The sequence below is a fragment of the Symphalangus syndactylus genome, chromosome 12, assembly GCF_028878055.3.
Source record: "Symphalangus syndactylus isolate Jambi chromosome 12, NHGRI_mSymSyn1-v2.1_pri, whole genome shotgun sequence".
Classification (NCBI taxonomy): domain Eukaryota; kingdom Metazoa; phylum Chordata; class Mammalia; order Primates; family Hylobatidae; genus Symphalangus; species Symphalangus syndactylus.
Genome location: NC_072441.2, coordinates 121,594,635 through 121,619,747, shown reverse-complemented (window position 1 = coordinate 121,619,747; position 25,113 = coordinate 121,594,635). Strand labels below are relative to the sequence as shown.

The window sequence follows — 25,113 nt, the reverse complement described above, 5'->3', positions numbered from 1 at the left end:
ATTAAACTACCATTGATATTCTTCACAGGATTAGAAAAAAAACTATTTTAAAATTCATATGGAAGCAAAAAAGAGCACAAATAGCCAAGATAATCCTAAGCAAAAAGAACAAAGCTGGAGGCATCGTGCTACTTGACTTCATGCTATACTACAAGGCTACAGAAACTGAAACAGCATGGTACTGGTACAAGAACAGACACATTGTCTAATGGAACAGAATAGAGAACTCAGAAATAAGACTGCCACCTACAACCGTTTGATCTTCAAAAAACCTGACAAAAACAAGCAGTGAGGAAAGGATTCCCTTTTTAAAAAATAGTGCTGGGAGAACTGGGTGGCCATATGCAGAAAATTGAAACTGGACCCCTTCCTTACACCATATACAAAAATTAACTGAAGATGGATTAAATACTTCAATGTAAGACTCAAAACTATAAAACCCTAGAAGAAAATCTAGGCAATACCATTCAACATAGGCATGGGAAAAGATTTAATGACTAAAACACCAAAAGCAATTGCAGTAAAAGCCAAAATTGACAAATGGGATCTAATTAAACTAAAGAGCTTCTGCACAACAAAAGAAACTATCATCAGAGTGAGCAGACAACCTACAGAATTGCATAAAATTTTTGCAATCTATCCATCTGACAAAGGTCTAGTATCCAGAGTCTACAAGGAACTTAAATTTACAAGAGAAAAACAACCCCATTAAAAACTGAGCAAAGGAATGAAGAGATACTTCTCAAAAGAAGACATACATGCAGCCAAGAAACATATGAAAGAAAGCTCAACATCACCGATCATTAGAGAAATGCAAATCAAAACCACAATGAGATATCATTTCATGCCAGTCAGAATGGCTATTATTAAAAAGTAAAGAAACAATAGATGCCGGTGAGGTTGAAGAGAAAAAGGAATGCTTTTACACTGTTGATGAGAGTGTAAATTAGTTTAGCCATTGTAGAAGACAGTGTGGCAATTCCTCAAAGACCTAGAGGCAGAAATATCATTCGACCCAATAATCCCATTACTGGGTATATATCCAGAAAAATATGTCATTCTATTAGAAAGATACGTGAAAGTGTATGTTCATTGCAGCACTATTCACAATAGCAAAGACATGGAATCAACCAAAATGCCTATCAGTGATAGACTAGATAAGGAAAATGTGGTACATATGCACCATGGAATACTATGCAGCCATAAAAAGGAATGAGATCATGTCCTTTGCAGGGACATGGATGGAGTTGGAAGCCATTATCCTCAGCAAACTAAAGCAGGAACGAAAAATCAAATATCGCATGTTCTCATGTGTAAGTGGGAGCTGAATGATGAGAACACGTGAACAGAATGGGGGAACAACACACACACTGGGACCTGTTGGAGCAGGTTGGTTGGGGGAGGGAGAGCATTAGGAAGAACAGCTTATGGATACTGTGCTTAATACTTAGGTAATGGGTTGATCTGTGCAGCAAACCACTATGGCACATGTTCACCTATGTAACAAACCTACACTTCCTGCACATGTACCCTTAAATTTAAAATAATAGTTTAAGAAAAAAAAATAAGGTGTAAGAAAATTAGTAAAATGCATTGCTAGCACTCAGTCCTTGTAATAAATATTTAATAAAATAATTTCACTTAAATGAACATCTATGTTAGTAGAATGAATTGGAAATGGTTCAAATTTTATAAACTTTCTGAAAGAGCTTGTCTATTGGATTATTTAAGAAGTTATGACAATTACCATGATGGTAAATTGTAAAATAAGCAATGCCTTATAGGATTCACGAATAATCTCAGTAATGTATTTGTGCCATGGTTAGAATGCATTTAAGACACATTTTTGAAGCACGATTAGAAGTCTTAGTTGAGCAAAGTCCCTGTGAAAAGAGGAGAATCTAGAGTTATCTATAGACATAATTTTGCATGCTGCCCATTCTTATAACTTCAGCAAAATCACTGAGAAGCAGCTGAAGGTCTGGCAGGCTAAAGAAAAGATAGTAGCATTTCTGTGATGGCAATTCTGCAGGCGAGTAATATTTAATTTATCTGCAAGTCTGGGCTAAAAAGGGAAGGACAGTGAAAGAGAAAAAAGAACCCTACTAAAAAAAAAAAAAAAAGGAACAAAAAAGCCCAGAATAAATCAGAAAAAGGGTGGAGTGGGAGGAAAAAGGGATAACAGATGTCATAAAGAAAATTAACAGAGTGAGAAAGTGGCCCACCCAGAAGGCCAAGAGGACAAAAGAAGCAAAAATGCAGCTTGTCAGAGAGCCTACCAGGAAGTCACAGCACGGCTCCAGAGGAGTTTTAGACAAGCATAAAACTCTCACGAATGTTGTTAATCTAGATGAGGTTTTACAATTTGCACGGTTGGTTGTGCTTTTAATGTTTTACTTTTTAAAAAAGCTGGAGGTGGAAAGGTAGGGGTGTAGGGGTGTGGGGGCAATGGTTTTAGCTTTCAAAATGAAAACCTAGTCCTAATTAACATTTGGAGTCTGATTTTCAGAGATCCCAGCTGGAGAATCTGAAGTTGAGCCCTGAACCAAATGGGACTCTAGACAAGCTTAAAGACATGCCGGGATTTTAGGCTGGTGCAGATATTGCACAAAACTGGCAGTGAAATTCACAAACAAATCTCAAGGGGATTAGAATTTGGCAGGTAGTGAGCCTGGAAGACAGTTCCAACTTAAGCAAATTTTCAATTTTTCTCTGGATTTTAATATGTCTAACACATATTTAGATTTAGATTTGTAAGGACCTACACCATCCCTGCTAGAAGTCTAGTAGCTGTCCCTATTATTGGCTTCTAGGCCATTATTACCCCTACCCTAATTAGCATTTTTATAACCCGTTTTCACTCATAGATCCTAAAAATCTTGGCAAGAATTAAAAGCAAAATGAGCCCTGAAGATGTGCCTTCTGAGAAACAGGGAAGGAATGATTATTATATCTGATTTGTAAACAGCTGAAGTGTGGCAAAGAGAAGTTTAATTGTTGGCTATTATTTATATGACAACATATAAATAAAGAGGAAACAAAAGAAGTTAAACAACCATCACACAATGCATAAGTGATAAAGTTGAAATAGAACATTGTTTTTTTTATACAGACATCACAAATAAGATTCATTTTTCTCTTTATAATAAGAATTCATAGAGACATACTCAAGTGAGATGCTTTTTGAAAGAGCAGTAGCAATTCCATCTGGTCACACTTCTAAGTCCATTTTGGGCTGTGATTATACTTTGAAGCCTTGACATTTATTAAGAATAATCCATGACTATCCAGTGATAAAAAATATATTATTAAAGTGTAATAATAGAAGTCTTACAGATAGAAAAGACTGAGGAAGGAAGAGTTGAACAGGTTTCATTATGAAGCTGAGGGGAACAGAAAGGAAAGAGATTTGGGATCAGAGAAGCAACCTTAGTGTTGATGTATTCTTCAAGTCCCTCAAAACTGTCATTCTTCTGCTACTATTTTCCCCACCCTCTAGACCAGCGAATCCTGCACCTGCAAGTACATCAAAGTCCTCTGAAAGGCCTGGTAACACTGATTGCTGGACCTCACCCCCAAAGTTTCTGATTCAGAAGTCCAGAGGGGGGCCTAAGATTCTGCATTTCTAGCAAGTGCCCAGGTGAGGCTGCTGCCACTGGTCCAGAACCACACTGTTGCCCTAGACCAGGGGTCCCCAATCTGGTCTGCTGCCTGTTAGAACCAGGCCACACAGCAGGAGGTGAGTGGTGGAAGAGCCAGTGTTACAGCCTGGATCTGCCTCCTGTAAAATTTGTGGTGGCATTAGATTCTCATAGGAGCACAAACCCTGTGGTGGACTGTGCATGTGAGGGATCTAGTTTGCACACTTCTTATGAGAATCTAAATAATGCCTGATGATCTGATGTGAAATAGTTTCATCCTGAAACTCCCCCACCCCACCCTGTCCATGGAAAAATTGTCTTCCATGAAACTAGTCGTTAGTTCCAAAAAGGTTGGGACCCCCTAAACCATTCCAGTTCTTCACAGGTCCAGGTTTCAACTGCTGTCGCTTGGAAGTCCTGAGCATCTGAGCTCTATGGATGAATGCAAAACTGCCTGCCTCAATTCTGTCTTGAAGTATGTAACCTTGGGAGAAAATCCCTTTCCTGTTTTCCTAAAGGTGGGCCTGAGCCCATTTTCACTGCCACAGAGAATGTGGGGCATCTGCACTGGAGTGTCTTAGCCACATATTTCATTTCACTTTTTAGAACAAAGAGCTCTAGAATTTATGAATGTGCTGAAAGATTTTACCACACTACAGGGGTACTTCACAGGGTCAAATGGGAAGAACTGTAACACACACACACACACACACACACACACACATTGCATCTTTTCCTAAAAACAAGGAGACAAAACTCTACAAAGTGACAAACCCCTTCCTCTGAAAGGGTCCCACATGATGCAGAAGCCCGTGATTGCCACTATTCCCAGGGCAATGTCTCTGGCAAGCTAACCTTCCCCATCCCCTCCTCTGATCCTCTCATTTCCGGGCCTGTATGCAGCCTTTCACATCCCAGAATGAAGTACATCCCCTCAATTAGGACATGTTAGTCAGGCTTCAGCTACTCTCTACCTCTTCTTGGCTAAAACTCTGGGCAAGAAAAATGGTACAAAAACCCTAAATTTTTATGCCCTTATTTTCCACCACCTGAGTTATATATTGGCCTCTGCATCCCATAGAGTTGCAGCAGGATAGCAGGCAGTGCCCATGAGTGATCAATAAGCACGTGTCCCAGACACAGCTAACAGGGCTACCATCTGGAATATAAATAATAAAAAGGAGGCAGAGAGAGGTCCAAGATGACAGAGAAGAAAGAATCCAAGGAATGGTGTAACAGATGGATTGAATTAGTGATGGAACCATTGTTGGTATCAACTACTAAATGTGTAAAAACAATACAACTTTCCACTTCCATTTCAGTAATCCAGCCACTCCAATGAAGTTAAATTTGTCCCAAGGCCCCACCTTTCTACCCCCAACTCCTTCCTATATAAATTCCTTTGGAAGTACTACTCAGATGATAATGACGCATAAAATATCTCTATTGACTGCTTTAAGATAATACAAATATAAACACATTTAAATCCATGGAGTCCTAGATTTACAGGGAAAGAGAGTACCAAACTATTAGCAGTGTTTGAGATAGAAGCAAATGTGTAACCATGTCAGAGAGGGAGAATATACATCCTTTTAAAACTCTCCAAAGACTAATATGCCTTTTCAACACCTCCCTTTATAACCTTGTATAAAGTTTAACACTTTTAGGATATTCTCACATAGATTTACTTTAAATAGTTCATTGAGTATTTTAAGCCCATTATATTCTCTTCTGTTCTCACTGGGGGATGGTGACTGCAAACTTTTCTGTAAGTAAAATATTCAATCCATGAACATGTTTACTACATTAACCTTTATTCTTCTCATTTTAGACTTGGAAATCTCACTTCTTTTGATTTTTTCCAAAGGTATTATTATTATTAATCTTTTTATATCACTTTTTTGGCCCTCAACATGTTCTGTATGTTCTAATGCCTGTGGAAGCTAACCCTAAAGGGAAAGTAGAATGAGATCCATGGTGAGATTAATGACAAAACAATGAAATACTCAGGTTTTCTGATAATCTCGCTTATAGCTATTTGCATGTGGCTTGTTGTTTCAAGACCAGAGCCATGCTGCTGTTTACCCAGGATAAGTCACAATTAAAAAAAAATAACTATGATTTTAAAACAATTCACCTTTTTCTGGCTTAGGATAATTACAGTTTTACCACTGTTTGTCAGATATTCTTACTTCTGTCCTTGACCTTTCTGAACTTTATTCTATTCCAAGTGATTTCTTCATTTATTTGAGAACCACTGGAAGATGATTCCTTTTCTCCCAAAATGCAAGCTGGGCACTGCCATGTAACTATTTGCCAGCATATGAATTAATCCCTGCCTAGTGTTTCTCAAAGCACAGTTGAAGACCACTTGCATTAGAAGCACCTGAGGTATTTGTTAAAAAAGCAAATTCTTGTACTTCACACCCGACTTGACATAAAACGATTGGGAGGGAGGGGCAGAACCTAAGAATCTGCATTTAAAAAATAAGTACCCCTCACCCCATATAATTCTTAAGCATTTTTTTTTACACTATCAGCTGAATCCATTGCCAATGTGAACTATTTAAAGACAAGGTGTGACCAGAGACAGCCCTGGGCGTTGCACTGGCTGGGTCTTCCCATTCAACAGAGCATGTAGTAATGATCCGAGATGGTGTCAACTCCTTTAGCTGCCTTCTGAAAGCAGGAGTACATCATTTGGGCCAGAATAACATATCTACCAAATTTAAGAAGTGGCTTCTACTTTGTCTTATAGGACTCATTGATTCTTTCACATAACATGGCATCAGTATAGGAGAGCATGTTCCTTATAAATTTAGGGCCTGTACTTAGAGAAATTTGTTCTAAAACTTTTTCTAGTAGAAAATATCAAACTTGGCCAGGCATGGTGGCTCATGCCTGCAATCCCAGCACTTTGGGAGGCTGAGATGGGTGGTTCACCTGAGGCCAGGAGTTCGAGACCAGCCTGGCCAAGATGATGAAACCCTGTCTCTACTAAAAATACAAAAATCAGCCAGGCATGGTGGCACATGCCTGTAGTCCCAGCTGCTCGGTAGGCTGAGGCAGGAGAATCGCTTGAACCCAGGAGGCCGAGGGTGGAGTGAGCCGAGACCGCACCACTGCACTCCAGCCTGGACGACAGAGGGAGGCTCTTTCTCAAAAAAAAAAAAAAAAAAAAAGGAAAGAAAGAAAGAAAGAAAATATCAAACTTGCAGGCAGGTAGCTCTTATTGTTCAACTCCTTTTTTTCTAAAATGGCAAATACTGCTTGGCTTTCTGACAGCTCCTCATTCTTTCAAGAAAATCAAAACAATTAGGCAGGGGATATAAAGGGTCTTACTGGTCTTATTAAACAGTCCTTTATCAACTCTCTCTCCAGCCCAGCTCAGCTTCTTGCCCTCTCAACATATACACACACGTGTATTGCCTATCACTGTTCTATGAGAATTAATAGTGGGGAGAATTATCCTTGTGCTTTGAGTAACAGAAGTGATTCAGCATTACTGATAAATGCAATTTGACTAACCTTTATCACATAATCGATTATGTTTATCAAATATTCACACAGTAGGTACTTGTGCATCCTTTACCATGTTCTGACTCTCATATCCATCCTATGTTAGACTGAGTTTTCTCTTGCGGGTGGGCTAGTCCCATGGTAGAAGTAGTAAATCCAAAACCAGGATTGGTCTTGAACTGAAAGTCAAGGAAGGAAGTACTAACAGGTTTCCAAAACCTAATCCATCCAACGAATAAAAGTTGAGGCTTACCAAGAAGAAGGCTGTGAATCTGAAAAGAGGCCCTATAAGAGAAGGACCTGTGGGTGTAAGAAAACCAAAATCTACTTGGAAGGCAAAACATTCCCAGAAACAAGAGCAGGTTTGCCGTTATTCCTGAAAAATTAGCACAACCATGCTTTACTGAGGTGTGACCTCTCTGAAGGCCCCAAACCACGTCTCCACAGTTTTCTGAACTTGAATCTTCACAACAATTTTGAGATGAATTTTATCTGTCTAATTTAAAAGACAAGGAAACTTAAATTCAGAAAAGTTAACTGACTTTCCCAAGGAAATAGCTAATCAGAGATGGAGCTATGTGTTAAGCCTTTGTTTCTGCCACCATGCCACTTTCACTAAGGTTACAAGGCCTTTTGATTCCACTCATGACAGGGTTTTTATTTTCTACTTCTCCATCTATCTTTTCCCTACTTTACTTCCACTATGCAACTTCACAGAAAACTGATTCAGTCTTTTCCATTTAAGACTCTCAAAGTCAAATTTCTGTCTGCAACTTTCCATCTCTGTCTTTAGGGGAATAGAAGCAGGTGTCACTGAAGAATTAGGTGTCTCTCAAAGAGGATACAAAAATGAACAAAACACACCTCCTGCCACTCAGGAGTTGGTAGACTACTGGAAGAATAGACCTATTAGATAACCTTGAAATATGTGATAGATGAGACGGTAGGCATCTACAAAGGTATGCATTGAAATTAGAGAGGAAATGGCAGCTCAGGCTCAGGCAGAGTTATTGGAAATTTCCTCCCAAACCTTAAAAGGCCTTATAAGTTGCATTTGGTAGCCCCAAGGACATCAATTAACCACGGATACTTGCAGTATATAATAAAAAGTCATAAAGATATAAACTAGATGTAATTGAATTGCTTTTTTTTTTTTTTTTTTTTGAGAGAGACAGGGTTTTGCTCTGTCACCCAGGCTGCAGTACAGTGGCATGATCATAGTTCTTCATAACCTAAACTCTTGGACTCAAGTGAGCCTCACACCTCAGCTTCCTAAGTATCTGGGGACCACAGGTGCATACCACCATAGTTAGCTGGCTAACTTTTCATTTTTTTGTAAAGATGAAGGTTTTGCTATGTTGTTCAGGCTGGGCTCAAACTCCAGGCCTCAAGTGATCCTCCCGCTTTAGCCTCTCAAAGTGCTGGGATTACAGGGGTGAGCCACTGTGCCTGGCCTTGATTCTTAATAACTTGTTTCAATATGACTCTGTCCTCATAAAGTTATATGTGTCATTCCTTAGACAGTATCACCGCTAGTAAGTTATATTATTTGACAATTCATAAAACACATTAAAATCAGTTATTTCACCTGATTCTCACAGAAGTTCTAAGAGAAAGCCTGACAGGTACTATGCATAGCTAATGAAGGGTAGAGTCAGAATTTGAACCTAATTCTCTGACATCACTCCGCCTCTGTCCTTCTCTGCAGCTCTCTCTTTTTAAAAAGAAAGGGCACAACTCTACCAGCAAAGAGTTGAAGAGAGATTATCAAAAACTGTAATTCAAAATGGAGACTGCTGGAAAGAATAGGATGAACTTGCTCATAAGAAAAACGTGCTCACAGAGAAAGCAGAGCCAAGAATTAGGTGGATTTTAATCATCCCATAAGTATGAAGAAAACTAATCAGTTCTATGTAAAAGGAGAATATAATTATAAGGTAAGTCTTTATCCCTAGGTACATTCCCTAGAGAACAAAATTGTCTTGGTTTAAGTAGAATCTAGGATTGTGGACTTTGGTGGAATTAATAAATATGGCTTTATGAAACAGAAAAAAAAGAAAAAGGAAAGATGGAAGGAAGGAAGGAAGGAAGGAAGGAAGGAAGGAAGGAAAGAAGGAAAGAAGGAAGGAAGGAAGGAAAGAAAGAAGGAAAGAAGGAAGGAAGGAAGAAAATAATCTATTATCTGACAATATCACAGTGTTCATAGATGGAGTGAACACTCACTTCAATTATTACCCCAGGAGATGAGGAAAACCATTTTTTCTCTTTCTTTTCCTCTCTTCCTTTCTCTCTCTATGCTGGGAAGAAAGTACACTTTATTGGACAAGCACTTAACAGGTCTTTTATACAGTTATCATAAAATATTTGCATACTTATCGATAATTTTAAAAGCCATGTGCAAATTAAATTACTCTTTTAATCAATAAATGTTTTCTGAGCCCCAGTTATTTCAAACATCGTGTTGAGTAGCTAAGATATAATAATGGAAAAGACAATATCTTCAGCTTGTAAGTAGTTACAGCATCATAAAGCAGACAAACAGGAAACCAATACTTTCCCTAAGGTGATAAGTGGTAAAATAGAGACCAGAGTATGATTATATAACCCATCTGTGGTTGAGGGTGGGTGGTGGGTGGAGTGCCAGTCATTAAATACTCCAAGTAGAAAAAATGCCTGGAAAAATGTGATGAAAGATCAATAGGAGTTAGTCTACAGCAGTGTCTCAAGGGCAGTATTATTGGCATTTGGGGCAGGATAATTCTTTGTTGTGAGCTATACTGTGCAGTGTATGATGTTCAGCAGCATCCCTGTCCTCCACTCATTATATTTCAGCATCTCCCCCCATTCGTCTAGTCGTGACAACTAAAAATGTCTTCAGACATTTCCCCTAATGTGAGAAGTGGTGGGTGCAAAATTGTCCCTAGCTGAGAATCACTGGCTTAGAGAAATAAGCCACAGGATGAGTCCCAGGAATGGGTTTCAATGTGCATGAAGATACAGGGAGTGAAGTAACATGTAGCAACAACAATACTTCTGTGGTGAATAATGAAATAGATAAGATTTATAATGCACAATTATGTACAAGACATTAGACTGAGCTCACTGCCTATAATAACTCATTTATCTTCACTATAACCTTATGAAATAAGCATTACTATTAAAACCCTGTTAAAAAAAACTCTATTAAAACTATGTTGAGGGTAATGGGGCACAAGAATCTAATGCAACTTGCCCAGTGTCACCCCACAGGTGGGACAAATATTCAATCCTAGATCAAGTGAACAGACAGTGCAAAGCCCAAGCACTTTTTAGAATACTGTGTTGGAAAAGTCTTTTTATGTCTGGAGTAGAGTGTGCACAAAGAGATTTGAAGAGACAGAAGGTTGAAAGACAAAGGCTCATTTACTACCTGCAAAGGAGTCTGGCTTAAATGTGAAAACAATGGGGAGTTCCTGAGATATTTTTAGCAGAAGAGACACAATAGATAGAACCCTGTAATAGCAATAGAGAGAATGAAGGAAACTGATGGGCACAGGTCTGGAGGAAGGGAGAGCAATTAGGAAATCACTGCAAAAGTCCAGATGAGAAATGTTGAGGTCCTAACCAGTGTGAGCAACTGTAGGAATGAGTAGAGCTATTCATATAATGATCTGGTGACCGACTGACCTGATGACTGATTGGACACAATCAATGTCTCCAAGTCATTTGTGAATTATGGATCTCAGTTGGTCTTTATGGGTATGACCTGTTTCCCTTTTCTTTTCCTTTCCTTTCCTTTTTACATCCTCAGAGTTTACAACTAATTATATTGGGGCTACACCAGCAGCAATGCCCCTGCTTTCTGCTTTACTCATTCAGTAAACATTCACGAAGTGGCTAATAGCTTAAACAAATGACACCAATAAGAATCTTTTATGGGCCAGGCATGACACTCAATGCTTTATGCATGCTATCACATGCATCCCTCATAACAACTCCTTAAAATAGCTTTGTTGCCCCACTTCCCAATACAGAGGCTCACACTACTCAGCTGACCCAGGATTGGAATCTAGAGTCGTTTGACTTCAAAACTTTTCCATTAACTAAGTTGCCATTCCTTGCCCATATGCAGTTTACGAAAGAAACAGAAGATACAAGGAGTATTCAGGTCCCAAAGGCCAAATGCAAGCAACAACTAGAAAAATAGAATTGAACGTATCAATAATTTTGGATTGCAGATATGTAGCATACGTGTGTTCTTGCTGGGACAATGGGAACATAAGCAGCAACAATTGGCTTATGACCTAACATAAGAAGATGGAATTATTTAGGTAAGAGTTTTTAAAGAAAGTCTTAGTGGCACCTCAGAAAACATAAGCAGCACAGAATAGTGGATAACTGAAAGCAAATCCTTATGCCAAGAGAATATGATGCAAACAAAGGTGCTGAAGTAACATGAAGGGCAATACGGGCTGAGGATACTGAGCTGGTGGGTTTACTGCCTTGGGCTTATTGGGAGAAATAACGAATGAGGAACTCCACCCTTACAAGGCTAAATATTAAAAGGAGGCCTCTTGGAATGACATTCAGTACTGGGAAGCAAAAAACAGAAAACCCTTTTAGATACTGGGTAGCAAAATACCTGATTTGAGCTCAGATTTCTGTGCTGCACTTTTAAAAACTTCCTCTCTCCTACCTGGCCCGCTTTGCTTTATCTTGCCTCCAGTCTGTTTTCCCTCCATCTGTCCCTGATACTCTTCTGTTCTCCCTAATATATTTCGCTGACTTTTTCCAGTAAAGAATTAAGTGTCTGCCAATTTGCCCCTAGAGCATGCCAGTTTCAGCCTCTCTTGTCCTTTCTTTTTCATCTTCACCTGCCTCTTTGCATTTCTTATTACTTATTTCTTCAGAGTTGTTTCTCCTTCTCCTCTCCTGTCCAGTTCCCCTTCCTTTCCTATGGGGATTGATTCACCTGTATCGTTGCATCTTCCTTCCACCCTCAAAGTGGCTAAATAACGTTGGCTACAATTATTGCTGCACAACAAACTCATGGTTGGGGCGGTTGTTCTCAAGTATTAGCAAGCCTCAGAATCATTTGGAAGCTTGTTAAAACAGTCTGCTGGGCCCCACTCCCAGTTTCTAATCGAGTAGGTGTTTGGGGGCCTGAGAATGTGCATTTCCAGTAGGTTCCCAGGTGATGCTGAGAACCACTGGAGCAGGGAAACCAACAGCTGTTGCCTGGTAGCAGTCAGGCAGAGGAGACATCAGCCCAGCAGTCAGGCAGAGGAGACATGGAGCTTTTGTTCCTTGTCACATCAACAAAGGGACTGACGACAGCCTAGGAAGCTCTGGAGAAGTGACCCTGCTGATGTGCTGGGGTGCAGGGAGGAGAGGGGAACAAATGGGAAAAGGTCTGTATTATAACCTTCTGGGAAACACGGAAGCCAGCTCCAAGCCCTGTCATCTACCCTCCCACTTGAGATCATGCATAGAAGCAGCAGAAGGGAATTCTCAGGATCCCTTTGATCTGTTCCCAGCTCCCTAGTCTTCTGTCTGTTTATCTCCCTCCTTCCCTGGCCTCCTCTCTTCCCTCCTTCTTACCCCCTGCCCAGTGGATGATTCACTCCTCCTCTCTCCCGCCTCCCCACCCCACTGCCATCTGTTTTTCTAATGATGGCAGAAGATGAGCTGTTTTGTTGGCCCACACCATAACAAAGCACACTCCATGCTAGCATTTTTCCTGATGCTCTCGCAGAGTGCTGTTTTATTGGTATCATTTCCCCACCCAGTTTTCCCTTTTCTCTCAAACCCCACCCTTTCCCCCTCTCCAGTCTCATGTGGATCCTGGATTCCCAGAATTAGATCAAGAAACACAGAGATACAGAAGAATGGACTTGACATGCATGTGGGTTGGGTGTGCATCAGGGAAGAAGCTGGAAATCAGGGCAGTTAAAGGGGTCTCTCTGCAGCACCTATAGGAGCCAGAATTACCCAAGATTGCTGCTAAGTGGCTTATATTTCCTTCCAGTGTGAGATGTGGATGACAAAACCTGTTGTGACTGAGACGAGAATGCTTGTACTTGTCACTGGCTATGCTTAGGTTGGGAGGGCTTAAATGGTGTGTGTGTGTGTGTGTGTGTGTGTGTGTGTGTGTGTGTGTGTGTGTGTAAGCATCTCCTTCCCCTATGACAGAATTTCTAGGTCATCATTTCTTAGAAATATTCTGCCCTATTCCTGACTTTTAAAATTAACTTCAGTTAATCTAACTAAAGAAATCACAGCAGCCTATGTCCCCCCACTGATTGGGGAATCTACCATGTGAAGAAGTAGACAAGATTTCTTGAGGTGGTAAAGGTCTAGTTTGGTTAATCAACAGTGGACAACAGATCTACCTAAGAGATTGCAAGCATAGATGCCTGCATGACCCAGGCAGTTATTTTAAACAAGGGGTGCCCACCAGGTAATAGCCATAGGGAAAGGTAAAAGCTGTGCTAACCGGAGAGAGTTGCCCATCTGGGGTGCAGCTGCTACTCAGATCCAGCTAATTGTCATCATGGTTGCCAGCTAGTCTTGTTTTTCAAGAGAAAAATCTTTGTGCAGAGTTTTAAATATTTATTTTTATTTGGGATGTGTGTGTATGTGTGTAATGTTATATATGCACATAGGAATTTTATGTAAAAATCCTAATTTTTAAACATTGGCAACCAAAAAGAAAATTGGTTTTAGACACTGTGCTGGCCAAACAAACCTGTCAGTGGGCCATCAGTCTCCAAAACCCTGAGCGAATTAAGCACAAACAAGGCCCAGTTACAGAATCCCAAAACCATAAATAATTCTGACTTGCTTTTTAAGTTAGGTTTTATTAAGTCATTTAAAGTGGATCTCCAAAGATTTTGCTAAAACAAAACAAAACAAAAATCAGAACTCCTAATTTCTGTAAATTTAAGATTGTGGAACCAACTTAATTTAAGAAGTTAAACAAAGAGCAGAAGAGTAGGAGAGGGACTGGGTCCTAAATTAGAAGGACTCAAGGTCCATAAGTTAAATCCACCTGAGTTCTCTAGTCTGAGTTGGGGAAGGGGAGGCTATCTTACCTCACATGACTGGATGCAGTGGACTAAGACGGGGTCTGGGTGCCATTGACGCCGGCCAGTGCACACAATGCTCTAAGGAGAAAGACGGGAAAAACAGAAAACAAAATTAAAGACATTTGTTCTGTGTGAGAAGGGGCAAATCCTGAGCTCACCACTGGAGTCCAACTCCATTCCTCAAGCAGCTAGTTTCTAATTGTGTCCCATAAAGTGGATTGGGGCTATCTAGCCTTTCCCGTGCACACTGCCCACCCTGACAGATGTGGTTCAGGCAGAAAGTCTCAGTGGAGGAGATTTCTTGAAACTTTTCATCCTCTTTCCCAAGATACCTAAATTTTCAAAGTGGTGTAGTGTGGTTTAAAAAAGCATCCTCAATATTATAATGAGTTTCATCTGGTTTCAGGAATAATATTAGTTCCACTTATTTTGAAATTTTAAATAATGTTACAAGAAATTGTAAGATGGTTGTGTCAATCACACACAATGAGCTTTTAAAGATTCACAAATAACAGTTTTACAAAAGAGTCTTCAACTAAATGTGGACCTCAGAAATGCTAGATTATAAGACGTGAGTGCCCACATCAGGACTGGAGGTGAAATTGCACTCTGCAATTCTTGGTATTATCATGAAGCCTGCCCTGTAGGAAACTGGACAGTACACATACGCAGGACACACAGGGCTAGTGTGAAATCACTGCTACTCAAAATGACACCAACATCAAGCTGGTAGGAGCGCAGTTAAGTTCATCTTGAGATGCTGGTGACTGCCTTATTCCTGACAGCCATTTCCAGATGCATATTTAAACAAATAGTCATCTACTTTTTGTTAAATAATAATAACTCATTTTCACAAAACTTTTTTCTTTTTCTTTTTATAGTTTAAAATTCTCAAAGAATATGCTTTTCTAAGGATAAAAGAAAGTCCCATGGCAGGTTTCAAAGGGAAAAGAAGGTTCTCTCCATAGCCTGCTACCAACCCACCCTTCTGCAGACCTGCATATTCACATTTTAATCAGTCCGACTGAAATTCCATGCATTCAGAAGAAAAAGAACACATGGCAACATAGGAGCTTTATACAAGATAGCACCTACAGGAATTCTAGAATGCTAACAATGTCTAATCATTAGACTGGAGACATTCACATATGCTAATATGCAGGTCTATAAATATATACCTCATAGTCAGGTAGGAGAATGGGGATCTACAATATTTTTCTGGAGTCGTACCGCTAAAAGCTAAAACTCCTCCTTCACAGCTTCTCCAGAGGGAAAATAAGTAGTATACATCCTTATAAAGTTAGATATTCAAAACTTCATATTGCAATATATTATTAGAAAGTGACTTGGCTTAAGTCATTATTGTATTAAGAAAGGATTATCAAAAGAAATATATAAGGTAAACACAAAAGGGGTGTTTAGCCTACTGAAAAAGTGAGTTATTCTCCCGCACTTATAGCCATTTATGCAGAACCGTTTGCATATCAACAGTAATTCTGTTACCTAGAAATAATTCTTGTTTATGCTTTAAAGCAGGTTCCACTGGAGCTCAACCGAGCAGTGGTCATGAATTTTATTATTTAAAATGTCAATGGTTTGCACTACTTTGGGGTCCCAGATAGTAGCAATGGCAAAATATAATTTGTTCTTTGAAAGGTAAATGCATGAGAACTTTATTCCTTCTCATAGGAGGGTATTCACTATGGACCCCCAGTTCCCCACCCTAATCAGTCAGTTATTCAATTCAGACCAAATGTATAAATACCTCACTCACTCACTATGGATCAGATTTTCCAGTGAGCAAGGGGATCTGAAAATCCATAAACCTAGTTGAGGCCCTTAAAGAGTTCAAAATGTTTAATCAGACCCATGTTGATGAATATTTTGGTTATTTCCAGTCTTTTGCTATAACAAACAAAGCTTATATATAAATCATGTGCAAGTATATCTGAAGAATAAATTCATAATAGTGGAGTTGACAATACCCACCTTATAGATATTTAATGATGCATAATTCAGTTTTGAGACTAATTTATACTGACATCTCTCCTTAACTGCTACAGAAATTGCAAAAGTTGGTGGCACCTGTGTCATATCCTTTCCTAGATTGCAAAATCCTTTAGAATAGGGACTATCTAGCCTTCCTACTTCTTATCTCAGTGACTTATGTAAAGACGAAATTTTACAAGCATTTGCCAGCCACTAATTATGATATCGTGTCTCTAGCCTTCTTCTGTGAAAATCATGTATCTCATTTATTTATAAATATATGTCATTAATAAAACAAGTACTTAGTGATTATAATTGGAGGGAAATTTCAAATGTTTTTCAAGACTCAATTCTATGGGAAGATTTGAGGAGCAAGAGGGCTGTGAAACAGGAAGAAAAGCAAAGCAGTAAGATGGACAGGGAAGGGCTGGCTCCTGGTGAGAGGTGAAACAATTTTCTTTTATTATTTATTTATTTATAATTTTTTTTTTTTTGAGACAGTCTCACTCAGTCACCCAGGCTGGAGTTCAGTGGCAGAATCATGGCTCACTGCAGCCTCAATCTCCTTGGCTCAAGTGATTCTCCTGCATCAGCCTCCTGACTACCTGAAACCACAGGCATGTATCATGTTAGGCTAATCTTTAAAAATTTTTATTTTATAGAGATAGGGTCTCACTATGTTGCCCAGGCTGGTCTAAAATTCTTGGCCTCAAGCAATCCTCCTACCTTGCCCTCCCAAAGTGTTGGGATTACAGGCAGGAGCCACCATGCCCAGCTGATTTTCTTATTTTCTGAAACACTTTTGAAAAATTACAATCATATAAAGCTATAATGATAAGAAAACGTTATATCCTCTGCCTAACTTTATCAAAAATTGTTAACATTTTGCAGAATATGTCACTATAGATTCAATTAATGTCTCCTATATATGTCCCTCCAATATAATTATACTCCCTTCCTCCCTGTTGGTAACAACTATTCTGAATTTGTTATTGTACAAATGCAAATCTATTCATTACTACGTTATTGCAATAACTGCAACTATTGCAATTATGCTATTAGCAAAAGCAACTTCTTGCATGATTGAGTTCTAGTATCTAAATGCCAAAGATTTGTTTTGAACTTTCCAACATAAAAAAAGTTTAAGAGGCCAGGCGCGGTGGCTCACGCTTGTAATCCCAGCACTTTGGGAGGCCGAGGCGGGTGGATCACGAGGTCAGGAGATCGAGACCACGGTGAAACCCGGTCTCTACTAAAAATACAAAAAAATTAGCCGGGCGTGGTGGTGGGCGACTGTAGTCCCAGCTACTCGGAGAGGCTGAGGCAGGAGAATGGCGTGGACCCGGGAGGCGGAGCTTGCAGTGAGCGGAGATTGCGCCACTGCACTCTAGCCTGGGCAACAGAGCGAGACTCCGTCTCAAAAAAAAAAAAAAAAAAAAAGTTTAAGAGAAAATTAATTTAAAAATTTCCTCCTGTCCGGGCGTGGTGGCGGGCACCTGTAGTCCCAGCTACTCAGAGAGGCTGAGGCAGGAGAATGGCGTGAACCCGGGAGGTGGAGCTTGCAGTGAGCCGAGATTGCGCCACTGCACTCCAGCCTGGGCGACACAGCAAGACTCAGTCTCAAAAAAAAAAAAAAAATTTCCTCCTGATTGGACCATTTGAAAGTTTCTAAAAAGCAAGGGGAAAGGGAAGGAAGAAAAGAAAATAGAGGAAGGAAGGGAGTGGGAGGGAAGGAAGAAAGGAAGGAGGGAGGAAGGAAGAATGTGGGAGAGAAGGGGTGAGAAAGAGAGAGAGAAAGAAAGAGAAGAGAGAGAGGGAGAAAGAAAGAAAGAAAGAGAAAGAAAGAAAGAGAAAGAAGGAAAAGAGAGAGAGTGAGAAAGAGAGGGAGAAAGAAAGGGAAAGAAAGAAAGAGAAAGAAGGAAAAGAGAGAGAGTGAGAAAGAGAGGGAGAAAGAAAGAAAGAAAGAAAGAAAGAAAGAAAGAAAGAAAGAAAGAAAGAAAGAAAGAGTAAAGGTTACTAGGATGGTCATAAGTCACCATGAAGGCTGTTGCCTGGTTAAATGTCTTGTTAAAGGTCACAAAGCTCAAGAATAGCCAACAATAAAGGCTAACAGAAAATTGCTCAACTATTTTTTAATGGGAGTAGTTATTTGACAGAATGGGCTGCTAATCACATCAGGGCACAGAGTTCTGCCAATGTCCACATTTGTGATAATTTCCTTATTGCTACATGTATGTGCTCCTGAGTAAAACATCCTTTGCATGTTTATTTAGACCATAGCACACTACCCTGCAACTTGCTTTTCTGTTCCTCCTCCCCTTTCCTCCAAGACGCTCTTGTCTACTCTCCTCTAGTGATGGGACACTTGATGCCTAGAGGGAATGATTCCATGCTTAAAAATGATGAAAAAGAAGGCCTTTCCATGACTCATGTCTGAGTCTCCAATGATCTGCAGCCAGTGTCACTGGAGCTGTTACACACAGTTGTACCCATCAAGAGGACACTTTGGGGGCAGGGCTGAGCATTACGAGCCAGAGGGAAGAGTGAGGTCATTTGGTTGGAAACTGTGGCTTTTGCCAGCGTATTATCTTCTCGTTTTCTTCCTCCTTCTCTCTTTTCTTTAAAACGGTCATTTTTATTTAAAGGACTATTTATGTTTGGGGGAACAATTTGGGAAAACAAAGTTAGAAATTATAAGATTTGATATAACTGGAGAATTCTGTTGAAAAGCTGGGAATTTGAGAGAGATTTCATACAGTGTTAAAGGCTCTTTGCAAACCTATTTCATGTATCCACAGGAAAATCTCATTTATTTGGACCTCACTAATTCATAATTATGGTATTCCAGAAAAAAAGTGCTGTTTAGTCTGTGGAAAAATGAATTTATGAAGCAAAGTAATAGGGGAAATGAGATGTCATGATGAATGTCTTTGTTCTTCAGAAGGAAACACTTTCAAATGCTATTTAGAAAAACTCATTTACATGCAAACAATTGCCACAATGTGTTAAAAAAAATTCTCCATGAACTCATCCTGAAGGACCACTACTTTGCAAAACATTAATTTTTCCTATTTTAAAGTCATGAGATACAGTAAAACGCTCTCTTGACACCATGATTAAGGATAATCATAAAAATTCAACTTAACATAGGCTTTTTGGGAAAACAAAAAGGTTTTCTTTGAGAAATCGCTCCGTGGCAGTCATCCTTTTCTGTGGGCCCTTTGATTTCCCACACTCACCACCTCCTGAGTAAAAGATGAAATGAATCCCACACTGAGGAGATATGGGGGGTGAAGGAGAAGGTATCATTTCCACCCTCAGCAGTAGTACAGTTTACTGGGGAATTGGGATTAGCATGGCAGAAAAGAAGAAAAAGAATAAGAATCTAGAAAAAAAGGGATGAGAAAATAAAAAAGTTTCTCTAGTAAAAGTCTGAGGGAGCTTCTCCCACTTGCTGGGTGCAGGTGCCTTGGACAACAAGAGTGTCTGTGCTGCTGCAGGTGCAGGGGCATCGGGCGGAGGTCTTTGGTCTGGGCACACGAGGACATGAGCAATGGGCATCAGCATTGATGATTTGGCTGCCCCCTGCCTGTCCCAACTGCCAGGTCCCACTGTTCAATCACCTTGGCTGGAAGACGTGGATTGGTCTGGCATCCTTCCTTTCTGTCAGTATACTTCTTACCCCACCAGAAGGGTCTAGATCCCCGTGCGTAACAGGTGAAGGAGGAAGACACCATTGCAATGACAAGGGCCTAGAAAGTCCATCTGAAAATTTCAAACCCTTACCTATTGCCTCTCACATCCAGCATGCCCTTGACACATCTAAAAGTACTATATTTTCATCCTTCCTCTCTTCTCAGTCTCACTTTATAATAAAAAGCTTTTAGAAATTGCTTCTGTTGTCAGAGGTGTTCCAATAGGAAACAGTGAATAGCCATTAGTTCCTTTCTCAGCACAGTTTATAAAAGAGACAGAAAAAGACAAATGACCTAGACATTATTGTATATACACACACGTGCACACATATACACACATACACACACACAAACTATAGAACCCTATTTTTCTTTATTTTGCATGGAGATAGCTAGTGATATCTTTTCAGGGATGGAGGATATTTCCATTTGTACTAAGTGAACTGACATCTTATTTCTATTTAATTAAGAACTATGTGCTAGAAACTGTGCAAGACATTTCACATGTGTTATTTTAAATTTAATAACAACCATGCAAGCTAGATATTATCCTCACCCTTGCAGAAGAGCAGACAGAGGCTCCAAGGAGTAAGTGACATTGTATTTGAACCCAGGAGGACCTCATTCTTCCTTTTATGTCAGTTGCTACTTCGATATGTTTTTCATGAAAACGCCAGACTACCTAAGACCTCAGAAATTCTTCCTTTAATAAAAATGTATTATTCTATAAGTCAGGCAGGAATACAAAGCAGAACCCCCGGAGCAAGGCAAATAAACTCTGTAGGCATCTAAAAGTATACTCGATATACTTGATTTTTTTTTTTTGAGATGGGGTCTCGCTCTGTTGCCCAGGCTGGAGTGCAGTGGTGCGATCTCTGCTCACTGCAAGCTCCACCTCCCGGGTTCACACCATTCTCCTGCCTTAGCCTCCCGAGTAGCTGGGACTACAGGTGCCCGCCACCACGCCCGGCTAATTTTTTGTATTTTTAGTAGAGATAGGGTTTCACCGTGTTTGCCAGGATGGTCTCTATTTCCTGACCTCGTGATCTGCCTGCCTTGGCCTCCCAAAGACTTGATTGTTTTTAAAAAACAAACACAATTTTTTTCACAACAAGAAAAAAATTGTATTATAAAGAAATATCTCTTTTAATCTATTGTTTTTAGACTTCAGGGTCGGGGAGTATGGAAATGAGGGGCTTCTCATAGCTGAGAGGAATGACTGATTCTCTATTTGATAGGCAAGTTAACTCAAACATATATCAGGGGAAAGAAAGACTATAGCAAACAGGGTGAGGCAGGGAGTACTGCATTGAACTGGGAGTCAGCAAAGTTGGTGACATTTATTTTTCTATTTCTTGCCAGCTGTGCAATATTGAACAGGTCATCCAACAACAGCTAATGTGTCTGTAAAATAAAGATAATACAATCTTCCTTTCCTGGCTTATTGGTTTATGATGAGACTCAAATATATACGTGTGTGTGTATAATATATCACATATATATTTTTTCACACATATATGTTTTAAAGACAATAAAGTGTTATCCAAATGTAAGGTACCATCTTTTATTACAAAGAATGAAGTCATTGGAAGCAGACTAGAGAAAATAATGCAATTTAATCCATTACTCTGTACTCTTTCCAGATACAAAGGTATTTGAAATATGGCACACAGCAGGAATTTTCATGAAATAGGCAAGCGTCATTTATTAAACAAATGAGCCATGCTCCAGAGAGGCATGCTTGTATTTAAAATATTTATCTTGTCAGTATTTTATTTTGTAATAGTAGTGTTTCTTGAAGAATTACAGTGGAATTACCTAAGGTGCTTATTAAAGATGCTTATTCCAAGGCATCTCCAGTCTTTCTGAAGGCTGGAACCCTGCTGTTCTTTTTATATACTGCCCAAGCAATTCTTAAGGACACAAACATTTAAGATTGAGTGCAATATGGAACAACTCCCAAGATAAGTCAATTTGAGTTACAAGGATTTTACTCGACATGGAGTTTCATTTAATAAATTGCCTTGGTTTATGAGGCATTTCTTCTTATTTATGAGGACAAGGTTAGATTTCACACCCCGGGTGAGCTGCTGAGTGCCACAAAACCATAGCCATCATGAGATCATCTGCGGCTGGTGCATAATCTCATCCTAGAGGCCCCGAGATACATAAGGGCAATCATCTCATCATCATTTCCATTGCATCCAGTGACTTCTTTTTTCTTGCTTTTCTTTTACTATAAAATTGCAATTTCCTAAACACAGAGCATCCCTTGCAAGCTTTGTTTGTAAGCAACATTCTTTAACATAATAACTGTGAAAGAGCAGAGAGAGCACAGGTAACAGCTTGCTTTGCTACTCTGTGATAATTAGTGTTCACCATTGGTTAACTACTTGGTTTTCTTTTGGCATAAAGGGTATTGATTTGGGGTTCAAGAAAACACTAAAATTGTGTTAATTATATTTTCGACTTCTGAAATTCTGATTGCTGGGAATTTTTCTAGAAACAAATAATCCTAAGGTAAGGACAAGACTCATTTTGCAAGTTACCTCAGCTCTTCCCTTACATTTTGGAAGCAGCTAATCTAACGATTTCACTTTGTTTTCACATGGAAATGTGACACAAGCCTCAAGAGTTCCAGGAAAGCAACTGCATCCCTATCAACACGGTGAACTGTATTGATAGGGATGTGAACAAGCCATATAGTTTAGTTATACACCCAAATTATAAAGAGCAGGGCAGAATCTCATACAGATGACAGGAGGCAGGCAAACTGAGGGGAAGCAACCTGCCTCAAATAAGAATGGCAACTGATCAAGAAAACTTACTATGCATCAAGTAAGCTAAGGTCTATTCATCTGATACTCACATTAACCTAATGAGATCAGTGTTATTTCCACTCACACATGAGGAAAAGGAGGCACTCGCTAGTAAATTGCCTAAGGTTATGCAGTTGGTGAATAACAGAGCTCATGAGTTAAAAATTCAGCTTTTAGAAAATATGTATTTTTTATTGAAGGGTCTTCAGTGTTTCTCTGCTAACATCTTCAAAATCATGTCTGGTCAACCTATGTCAAAAACCAAGAATTTACTGACTAAATCATAGTCATGATAAATGCAATGATACAAACGATCACGTTTGATATACCGGCTTAAGGAAGATGTTCCACATTTTTTTTTCTGAGGTGGTCAACTTAGAATTGACAAGGCTATGTCAATAAGAAGCTGCTGAAATGCATCCAGACACAGAAAAAAATACGCATTTACTTCTGAAGTAGAAGATGGTGCTACCTGCATATTCTCACTTGTAAGTGGGAGCTGAACAATCAGAACACATGGATACAGGGAGGAAATTAACAAACACTAGGATCTGTCAGGGGGCCAGAGGGAGGGAGAGTATCAGGACAAATAGCTAATGCATGTGGGGCTTAATACGTAGGTGATGGGTTGATTGATAGGTATAGCAAACCACCATCACGTTTACCCATGTAACAAACTTGCACGTTCTGCATCTGTAACCTGGTACTTAAAATTAAATTAAATAAAAAAGAAAGAAAGAAAATGGTGCTACAACAGTTTCTTTGCTCATTCAACCAATGTTTCTAAGAAACCTTCAAAGTGCCAGGCACTGAAAAAGGCATCAGGAATATAAACAAGAACAAAATGCTATGGAATAGAAGTAAATAAACAATAATGATTTCCCCAAAAGGATAGCTGAAAAAAGGGAGGCTTTAATAGAATAGAGAAAATTGTTTTCCAGTTTAGAGTCAAGTCTCTGTAATTGGTATCCCTGCTGTCTTCATGAAGACAAATGGACTGTCATTTTCTGGAATGTTCCATTAGAAACACAGAGGTGGAAGAAACCCTGCTGACTGGAAGGCTTGCACTCGGGCCTCACAGACCCTGCATCTTTGACTGTTCCCATCTGACACCTTGTGGGGTGGATGGTGAAGCAAATGCACATGGATCTATTTCAGTTTATGCCCAAGAGAAAGAAAAGGCTCGTGCATGCCCAAGCCTTTCTCCCTTTGCCTGCTTACAGAGAAAGGGAAGTTTTTCATCATAGCACACTGAGTTTATGGGGCTGAAAGAAAGGGTCTAGACCATCTGGCACACCATGAAACATGAGGCAGAAACTCTTTCTCCAGGGCACTGTAATTCCAGCTGCTGTAGTTTAGCTAAACCTTAACAACAGACTGGAGAGTGAAACTGAAAGTCTGGAAAGGCCAGGGGATGGGAGAACCTGCGGAGGTGTTTTCTGGCCCTCTCCTTCATACTCCAATGCAGTCTTCACACTGCCCTCAGCACTGAGGTGCACTCCACCCCCACTCAGAGTTCTCATGAGGCTCGAAATCCTAGGAAGGGCAGGCACTGCCTGGCAGGATCTTGCCGGCCTGTTTCTCCTGACCTCATTCTTTTACCACCATCTTTCCTCTCTGTACCACACATACCCTGGTTTCAGCCAGATGGAACATTTACTATTTCTTACCGTGTTGAGTGCTCCTCTTGATCACAGTTTACGACCCAGAGGAAAAGCTTTTTGGTCAGTTCCCACTGATCCTTCCCCAACTCCACCAGGCTCCTGAGCAAAAGACTTGGTTGCTTCCTCTCAGGTGTTTCCATAACACCTTTACTATGTTCAAACATTTTCCCATGTGACATCATCATAGATATCTGCTTTTGTGGCCAAATTGCAAGTCCTTAAACGGAGGGACTATTATTTTTCACCTCCACATCCCAGCACTCAGCATAGCTCATGGCACATAATAAGCCTCAGTAAATATTTGTTGAATGAATGACTAACTGAATTAATAGGATTGTGTTATTCTCCATTCCTCACCCAAATCACACTTAGAGTACTTTTTTCCTTGAACCTCCTGCTTTGACACAAATCCATGCCCATAATAAGGTGCAATTAACCTGTGAGGAAAAAGCAGAGACCTGAGGATAATGCTTGAATGAAATGTGGCATATCTCTGGAGTCCTCTTTTGGTCATCCAATGGAAACAGACTTGCAAGAATTTTGTTAAACAGTCTAATAATAAAGTAACCAAGCTCTTAGGCTTTCTGAAATCCCCACCCTCCCCTATTCTAAGAAGAAACAATTAGTTTACAACACGATTTTCTCCATTTTGCTCTTGCACAGTCTTTTCTTTCTCTTTTTCATTCATCCATTTCACAAATATTTATTGAGCACGTATC

The 25,113-nt window shown here is 39.7% G+C and overlaps 1 protein-coding gene across 1 annotated transcript in view; it reads right to left on the bottom strand.

Moving 5' to 3' along the window:
- The window catches only part of PAPPA2 (pappalysin 2), a 628,099-nt gene that overhangs the window by 31,197 nt on the left and 571,789 nt on the right, over positions 1 to 25,113 (bottom strand). Inside the window, exon 28 of the mRNA XM_055255382.2 lies at positions 14,234 to 14,305. Coding sequence (XP_055111357.2) covers positions 14,234 to 14,305 — 72 coding nt within the window. The remainder of the gene's footprint in view (positions 1 to 14,233; positions 14,306 to 25,113) is intronic.